At 42.3% G+C, this 9,829-nt stretch overlaps 1 protein-coding gene across 1 annotated transcript in view; it reads right to left on the reverse strand.

Annotated features, from left to right (window-relative positions):
• LOC119892387 (whirlin-like) overlaps positions 1-9,829 on the reverse strand; it is a 185,607-nt gene that overhangs the window by 41,641 nt on the left and 134,137 nt on the right. Inside the window, exon 6 of the mRNA XM_038704592.1 lies at positions 3,722-3,907. Coding sequence (XP_038560520.1) covers positions 3,722-3,907 — 186 coding nt within the window. The remainder of the gene's footprint in view (positions 1-3,721; positions 3,908-9,829) is intronic.

The following is a 9,829-nucleotide window of genomic DNA, read 5'->3' on the forward strand; positions in this document are numbered from 1 at the left end:
TGTCTGCTGTTGGTTTATAAATGATTTAGTCTATTTGTGTGATGGTTTTGTGATGTTAGTGGACTTATTTAATTTTAACCATTGGTGTTAGTAAATTGTGCGGTGAGATAAGTATCACTAATTTTATTATTATATTTTGTATATACAGTAATAATGCTTACAAAAAATGACATGTAAATTGATTATATTAATCAATTAACAAAATGCAAAAAGAGTGAACAAAAGAAAAATCTAAATTAAATCAAATAATATTTGGTGTGACCACCCTTTGCCTTCAAACAGTATCAATTCCTCTAGGTACACTTGCACAAAGTCAGGGATTTTGTAGATATATATTATAATTGTTTGATTAAACAATTATACCAAACAGGTGCTAATAATCATAAATTCAATATGTAGGCATAGGAGGAATACAACTAGGTGAGGAACAGCCGAACAATGAACTAACAATGAAGGTGTGGTTGCCTATTGTGCTGTGAATGACTACACATCTTCTGTGGCAGACTGAACACTTATCTGTTAAGATAGTACCATGGCCCATAAAAAAAACCCAAACAAACAAAACTTTATCTCTTTATTAGGGCTGTCTAAGGATTTTGTTACGGCTGCCGCTGGCTGCCTTAGAGTAATAGTTGTATTCTGGAGTTCTCTGAATGGTATGCAAATCCCAGCTGTGAGTCCCTGTTGAGGATTGGTTCCTCTGGACCTGGGACCACCAACTTCCTGGTTGCTGTTTGCTGGCGTCTGTGATTGGTGTGGCCGAAGATCCGACTGAACCTGCCAACCAGGACTCGCCAATCAACACCAGCTGGCCTACAAATAGTTTGTGTCTCTGCAGTTCAAGGCGACTGTGAGCCAGTGATCAGTTCACCTCGTTGTTGGTTGTGTACCCCTTGTTAATAGTGAATTTCTTGAGTGTTGGCATTTACCTGTTTCTGTCGGTTGCCTGCTTAAGCGGCTTCCGTCAGTTAGAACCCTTGTAAATCACATAGTGTGAGTGGCACTCTTTTGGTTTGAGTATTGTCTGTTTGGTTACTTTGCATTCTTGTAAAGCATATAGGTGCTGACCTCCTTTTGTTCTTCAGTGTTTTTTGAGTAGAGAGCTGTCTTTGGACAATACCTCCTTTTGTCTCCTTTTTTTTGACAGTACCTATATAGCCTCCTTTTGTTGTTTTTTCTTGAGACAAATCATTTAATTAAACATTTGACTTTAACCTAAATTCAGTTTTCCTTTACCACCTTCATTTCAATCCCAAATACCTTGTTACTGCCTTACCCTAACGAGCTGGGTTGTAACAATTTACATGGTCGAATCAGAATCGTCAAGTCCTGCCTATAGTCGAATCGGTTTTTTTTGTGCGCGGCGATTGCGAGCAGTCTCTTTTCATTCAACTTACACTGTATATTTCCAGCTAAGCTGAGGCTCTCTCTCTCTCTCCTGCCATTCACCGGTCTTGTGCAGAGTTTTACATGCATTACTGCTTCCGACAACTGTATGCACGTCGCGGTTCCTCGCGGGGTCGATTTCAAGTAGCCGGCTATTTAAAAACGCTAAAATATTATTTGTGGTTCATCAACGGTGATAAATTATCCGAAAGTCCTGCGAGGTACAACCCCAATTCCAATGAAGTTGGGACGTTGTGCAATACGTAAATACAAACAGAATACAATGATTTGCAAATCCTTTTCAACCTATGTTCAATTGAATACATCAAAGATATTTAATATTCAAACTGAGACTTTCTTGTTTTTTGCAAATATTCACTCACTTTGAATTGCTTGATGCCTACAACACATTCCAAAAAAGCTGGGACAGGGGCATGTTTACCACTGTGTTACATCTACTTTCCTCTAATTGTTTGGGAACCGAGGACACTAATTTTTGAAGCTTTGTAGGTGGAATTCTTTCCCATTCTTGCTTGATGTACAACTTCAGTTGCTCAACAGTCCGGGGTCTCTGTTTCATAATGCGCCACACATTTTCAATAGGAGACAGATCTGGCAGGCCAGTCTAGTACCCGCACTCTTTTACTACGAAGCCACGCTGTTGTAACACATGCAGAATGTGGCTTGTCCTTGTCTTGCTGAAATAAACAGGGACGTCCCTGAAAAAGACTGCTTGGATGGCACCATATGTTGCTCCAAGCGTTTAGTCTGTTTCCAGTGTGTCTCTGCCTGAACCCAGATTAATGCTTTTTGTTTATCTCCTTTTTCAAGTTGCTGAGTCCGGTGTCATTTGCCCTGCTTGGACGATCTTTAGGAGAGCGGATTGCCCCTGCCCAGGACTGCCTGCCCCTGCTCGCATCTCACCCACTACCATTTTGTACTAGTCCTTTGTGAATAAACTCTTTACTTTGACGGGCTTTGAGTGTTCTGTACCCGCACCCCGGTCCTCAGTCTTACTAAAACCTAACAGTTGGTCAATCTTTTAGCACCCTAAATACCCCTTTTGTGTCGTTTTTGGATGCGTAGGGCTCCGGAGTCAAGTTTGCAACAATAAATATGCAACGTCTAGTTTGACTTTAAAATTTAAACTAGGCTACTGGTTAACGTTGTGAAACATCTCAATTTGGTTAGACCCCAAAAATACTTTATTAGAAGAGGGTCATGGTTAGGGTTAAAACTAACTGAACTTGCCTAATTTAGGTACAAGGTAGATTTATTTGTCACATTACAACAGGTTGTAAAGTAAAATTGAGTTTGTAACTCCCTTCTGCTACGTAGCAGACAATATACAGTAAAATAAAAGCAATTACAAAAATGGTATCCAGAAATACTATATTCAATGGAGCATTACTGAGAATGAATTTGAGTTTAAAAGTCTGATAGCTTCGGGGAAAGAGCTGCTCTTCAGTCTGGTGGTGCGACAGCAGAAACTCCTACATTCCCTGACCAGAAATCAGACTGGTGAACAGGCTGTGGCTGGGTGGGTACTATACTTTAGTATCTTTGGGCTCTGTGTAGGCACCTCACCTCACCAATATCACTCAGGATGCTCAGGAGATGGGTACCAATGATCTTTTGATCTTCTGAGGTAGCATAATGTCACTAAGGAATTTCACTAAAGACAGGTAGCAGGTTATGGTGCTATACCCACATGTGCTTACTATGGTAACTCAGGCACAGAGGCCTGGGTTACACAACTTAGCAACACAACTAGGACTACAGATCTATTGTGTTAGCATGATAGTGTGCAACCTACTGGAATAGGGCATGGTACCAAACAATTAATGTAAAATAGTAATCTGATATCTAATAGATATCTGAGTTTTCACCCACATCTCTGGATTGGTGAGATGAGAATATAGAAATTCTGTCCGATTATAGGGCTATGGAAAAAAAAAGAAGGGAAAATGGACTGTACTCGTATAGCACCTTTCTAGTCACACATTCATACATCAATAGCAGGGGGTACCCTGCAAGGTGCTGCTGCTCATCAGAAACAGCATCTGATACTTTCGCATACACTCACACATTGACAGAAAAGCCATCAGAAGCAATTTGGGGTTCAGTATGTTTTCCAAAGACACCTCAAAGCTGGGCATCCACCTGCACAGCTCCTGAGCCACAGCTGTCCCACACTATAATTCTTACAATCAGATATATTCAACTTTTTTTCACAAGGTACTTTCTGAACATTATTATATAGCATATATCTCTATTTTTGAGCCCTCTATGACCCAGCTGTCCATTAACCTGCAGCTGCTGCAGGCTGCGTTACCTTTGCATGTGTGTTGAAGAGCTCAAACAGAGCCATGGCTAGCGGCTCCACTCCTATATGTCCTTCCTGGTACTCCTGCATGTAGTAGGCCATGGTCTGCCTCTCTGGCTCCGTCAGCAGCATGTAGGCCTGCTGCTCCAAAGACACCTGCGCACCTGGTGGGCCCACACCTCTGTATACTGCTGGCTGGGTGGACAGATAGGTTGACGCATGAAGAAAGATGAAAAGAAAAATGAAGAGAGAAACAATGAGAGTCACATACAGATAGTTATCCATACAAACCATGTAGAATGTCTTCATGGTAGAAAGTCACTCCCCCTGGTTCATCAAGACAACAGACAGTGTATTAAAGTGTTTTTAAAGGTCATTGCGTCAGCATTTATTACAAAAGCGAATGGCTGTAAAAAGCATGTAGTCTGTGTCAGGAGGCAGAATAAAGTGACTCTTACACACACACACACACACACACACACACACACACATCTCTTTGTTTTGTTTAGTTTAGTGTATTTTAGTTAGGTTCCATCGTGTTGTTATGCTTTTCATTATCTTTTAAATAAATGCTTGTGTACATGCTGGTTTCTTTAATTTTGCACGAGTGAAAATTGATAGTTAAGTATATTATGAGGCTAAATTAGTTTCTCTCTTCTTTAAGAGTGGTGCCCTGAGGTGAATTTAACACAAGTTAAGTTCTTTCCCTCCTGTACAGACCTTACATTTACATTATGGTTGAATATTGGAATTAGATAAATTCATAATCTACAAATAGGAGACATTTGTGCATTTTTCTAAGAACAGTAGTGGAAATGCTCCCTCTTCTGTGCATGCGGGTCTCATCATCATGTCATGCTGAGCACCACCCCGATCTGCACACTGCAGTCAGGAGTACTTGAATTGGGAAGCATGACATTGCAGCGTCCCTGGAACCAATCCCCAAAGTAGTGTCTCTGTGTCATCGCTAATGGCTACAGGTGTGCTGATAGGTACATGTCTTGCAACTCTGATGTATAAAAATCCAAAAGGAAGACGTACACTCACTATGAACACACCCTATTTTGATTATGCTAAAGTTAGACTGTGAACGACAAATCACAGTTCTCACAGGTTTTCACATATCACATCCATTTCGCTTACCAGGCCACATGCCACCTCCGGCAGTTTAATCAGGGCACCTACTGGGGCACCCATGGGCATAGCAAAAAAACGGACTCTGTGTATAGGCATTCCCAGTGGTCTCCTCCTCTCATCCACAGCAATTCATTCTGGTATCTCTCACATGAGGGCACTGTATACTCAGTCACCTGATCCCCTTCCTCCCTGGCTTGCAACCTGTGTGGCACCCTTCCTCATTCAGCCACCAGCTGCGTCATGGCCACTACTATACCCACCTACGCTTCTATCAGAAAACATTGCACAAACGGCCACGGTCCGATTCCTTAGGAAGTCAACCAAGGGAAGGCCCATACTGTACCAACGGCAGAATGGTTTGCAATAACTTCAATGAATTACGTCGCAATGTTCCAAGTCACCGTTTCCTCTACAGCCATTCCTTTTGTGGCGGCGCCCACACCAGAACCATCTGCCCACATGACCCTACCCAGCATGGTTTCTGACCACAAAGATACCTCAGATACTGATTTTATCTACGCCTTGAATTCGACCCCATTCGACTGCCACCCAGGCATAGAGGTTATCCCAGATCCATCATAACCTCCAGCAGCGCCGCCTCACCGTGATCATCAGAATCAGAATCAGCTTTATTGCCAGGTATGTGTACACATCGGAGGATTGTACATTGCTCACGATGTGTAAAATAAAAAATAAAATAAGATAAAATCAAACACAGACTTCAGTGTAGATAACACAAATATACACACTATGAACAAAAACAATATAGATTAGATCAGAGTTACTGGGTTATTGCACAGGAATTGTTCCTGACACTGAGACAGAAATCAGCTGTTCATCAGAGTGATGGCTTGTGGGAAGAAACTGTTCCTAAGTCTGTTGGTTTTGGCATACAGTCCACCTGAAGTCCACAATCATCTCCACAGTTTAACAGCGTGTTAAGCTCCAGGTTGTTCTGACCACACCAGAGAACCAGCTGATCACCTCCTGTCTGTAGGCTGACTCGTCACCGTCCCAGATGAGGCCAATGACCGTTGTGTCGTCAGAAAACTTCAGGAGTTTGACAGATGGGTCTCCTGAGGTGCAGTTGTTGGTGTAGAGGGAGAAGAGCAGTGGGGAGAGCACACACCCCTGCGGGGCACCAGTGCTGATAGTCTGGGTGCTGGATGTGATGTTCCCCAGCCTCACCTGCTGACTCCTGTCAGTCAGTAAGTTTGTGATCCACTGACAGGTGGAGGCTGGCACAGTGAGCTGGGTGTGTTTGGTGATGAGGATGTCCGGGACGATGGTGCTGAATGCCGAGCTGAAGTCCACAAACAGGATCCTTGCATATGTCCCTGGAGCATCAAGGTGTTGCAGGATGTAATGCAGTCCCAAGCTGACTGCATCATCCACTGACCTGTTAGCCCTGTAGGCAAACTGCAGGGGGTCCAACAAGGGGTCTGTAATGTCCATCAGGTGGGCCAACACCAGTCTTTCAAAGGACTTCATGACTACAGATATCAGGGCAACAGGCCTGTAGTCATTTTGTCCAGAGCGGAGCATTTGAAGCAGGAGGTAACTTCACACAGCTCCAGTGATCTGTTGAAGATCTGTGTGAAGATGGGGGCCAGCTGGTCTGCACAGATTTTCAGGCAGGATGGAGACACACCGTCAGGGCCAGGAGCTTTCCTGATAAGGAACCAGGAGCCTTCCTGATCTTCTGCCTTCACAGATCTTGAGTGCAGATGAGGGGTCAGAGAGGGGGGGTGGCAGCGTGTCATAGGGGAAAGGTGACTGTTTGAAAATGGTGCGGGGGAGAGGAAGGGAGGGTGAAGGGGATATTTGTTCTCAGCATTTAACCCATCCTATGTAGGAGCAGTGGGCTGCCATCATATGGCGCCTGGGAAGCAGCTCGGGGTTCAGGGCCTTGCTCAAGTGGCACCTTCGGCATGGGTTGTACTGGACTCGATCCGGCAACAACGAACGCACCGGTTTTAAAAATTCTTAACCATCGCTGACCGTTATTCTCACAGACAGCAGAGCGCTTGCAGTGGGAATCGGCATCTCTCTCGGAGGACACGGATACGGTAAGTAACGTTAAACTGCGCTGTCAAAATATGATTGATTTGTACAGTTGCCTAGTCGGTAAAATTATAACTTTACAGGTCATAGATAATGTTGCTTTGGTTGCCGTTTTAATTTAGACAATATCCGATTATGGCAAGCTAAGTTAGCTCGTGTTACAGCACCTTAGCATTAATGTTAAGCTAGCTAACTAAAAGTTAACAAAGCCCAATTTGGATGAGATGTGAGAGGAGTGATTTTAACATCATGTCACATTAAGCTAATCTGATAGCCTAACCTATGAGCCTAATTTAGATAGCAGGTTCCAGTAACGTTACAACTTACAAGTCCGTTTTTAGCTGATATTTGCTAATATTTTTTTGTAATTGATGCCATTAAAAGTATGCCAAAAAAGCTAACGTTAAATACTTAGCAGTTAACCTTACAGTTTGCAATGGAAAGGTGGTTGTACAGACAACTAACACCTGATAACTTTATTACTGAAGAAAACTTGAAATGTGATTATTTCTCAGGCAGGTTAAGTTAACTAACCTAACGTTAGTGTTTTTTCTGCGACCTTTAAGCAGATTTATGTACGTAAATTGGCAGTTTACATCGGATAATCAAATGTCATCACGCTGAAAGATACACTGTGGATCTGCAATCTTTCAGATTATTAAATCATATTCAACATTTAGGCAAAAATCCCTAAACCGTAAGTAATGTTAGCTTAATTGATGTCAGTTCATGTGTTTTTCTCATATGGCATTTGTCTTTCAATTCAATTCAATTTTATTTATATAGCGCCAAATTACAACAACAGTTATCTCACAGCGCTTTTCATAAAAGAGCAGGTCTAGACCGTACTCTGTGCTGATATTTACAGAAGCCCAACAGTTCCCACCAAGAGCAAGCACTAGGCGACAGAGGCAAGGAAAAACTTCCTTTTAAGAGGCAGAAACCTCGAGCAGAACCATGGCTCAGGGTGGGCGGCCATCTGCCTCGACCGGTTGGGGGTGAAGGAGAGAGAGAGAGTCTTCAACTTTGGTTATTGTAAAATTGGTCTTAATTTTAATTCCGAGTGGCATCTAACTTGTTTGCATTATACTGTGCTTTGCTGCAGCATACAGCTCATTCACAAGTGGCGCCAGTCTGATTTGGGGACTGCCTGCTTCTCACCCTTTCCTGCCGCCGGGGTAAAGTAAGTAATACAGTATTAGACGTGATTTAGCTGACTAAATTAGTATTTTTGTCAAATACTAACAATGGTCCACTTACTTATTGATTTTAATAAATGTACAATTTTTTCTTTGTAAGAAAGGACCACAGGGCTCTAAAGCATAAGCATTTTAAGTGCATGTATGAGTGAACAGAATTCTTTAGTGTGACAGTGTGAAAAATTGTTTCGGCGCACTGAGCGACTTTTGAGTTTTGACAGCCATGATTGCAAAGCTCAGTCAATGTCCTTATAAGCTCTAAACATCTCTTGCTCAGTGTAACGTTACAAAACATTGAGATAGCGCCATCCCCCTTTTAGCCGACCATGTCGCTGTTTTAAATGAGAAACATCAAGTCATATCAGTTGTTGCTAACAAACGTTAATTCATTGATTTAAGTTGACCAATTCAGTGGACTGAGTGTTAATGTAGCTCCAACAACTCCAACAGAATGAGACTTTCTCTACTAGTAAAACCATCAGCTGATCGCATCACGGTGTGTGTGTGTGTGTGTGTGTGTGTGTGTGTGTGTGTGTGTGTGTGTGTGTATAATACAGTGTTTCTCACAGATTGACAGCTAACTGTGGGGGTGGTTATGCCGAATTTTGCATACCTGCCGAGAACTGCATGAAAATGCAAGTTCTTCTTTTAAACGCTATACTATTCTTTGTGGTGTTCATCAATATTGATAAATGATATATTTTATGAACGTTATGAATTGTTAACATATTAACGACCTGAAAATGTGATGCACATAGGGCTGGGGCGATTTGTCGACGTAATCGATTACGTCGCTGCATCGGGTGTGGGATTATCCCGGACAAGCTCCAGCTACAAGACCGTCTAAAGTTTGGAGTATTTCAGACAGACACTCAACAACGTGCTGCTCCGTGAGCTCTGTGAACTGGTTATTGTTATTATCACAACACATCAGTGACGTGGAAATTTGATTCATTTTAAGATTTGCTGCTATTGTCATTATTCTAATGTGCTTCATCAGGATGATTGAATAAAATATAGATTTATTGATTAGACATGTTTTTGATATTTATTTTGGATAAATTGGTATGTTAATCGAGTAATAGGCAACTTTTCTTTCTTTAGAATAAACAAAATTAGTCATTAATCGACTAATCAAAAAATAATCGTTAGATTAATCGACTTGAAAAATAAACGATATGTACAGCCCTAGATGCACGTGAATCATGCAGATCTGTAAAAAAAAAAAAAGAAAAAAGAATGGGGTGGGTACAGGACCTGGCCGAGTGAAATGGAAAGGATCTAGGTTGACGTGTGTAAAGTTTTCTTCCTTTCTAAGTATCAAGGATGTTCGTTTACGCTCAGCTGCCAATTCCACACCTGCGCAGTGTGTACCACAGGCACTCTTGCGCATCAGTGGTACGTAACGTGTTGGGCAGTAATAGGCCTACTGCAAAATTACTTTTCCCAGTAAAAACGAGCGAGCGAGAGAGAGAGAGGATGTGCTGCGCTATGGCGCTCTGCAATCAAATACGGTTTTAAATAGGCCTAGTAAAAAAAATCGAAAATCAATGTGTTGGTCAGCGTATATCCAGCGTATGTCCAGATCGGTTCCGTGTAGGGTATGGGCCAGATCTGTTCCGAAACGGATAAGGATTTCTGATCCGTCCCGCTGTGCAAGTGGACTCCGATACGGACCCGTTTTGCGGATTCGTTCCGGACCCTGTGATACCTCCGG

Source organism: Micropterus salmoides, unplaced genomic scaffold, assembly GCF_014851395.1.
Source record: "Micropterus salmoides isolate LMB-PRFRI ecotype aquatic unplaced genomic scaffold, ASM1485139v1 Ms_hic_scaffold_7, whole genome shotgun sequence".
NCBI lineage: Eukaryota > Metazoa > Chordata > Actinopteri > Centrarchiformes > Centrarchidae > Micropterus > Micropterus salmoides.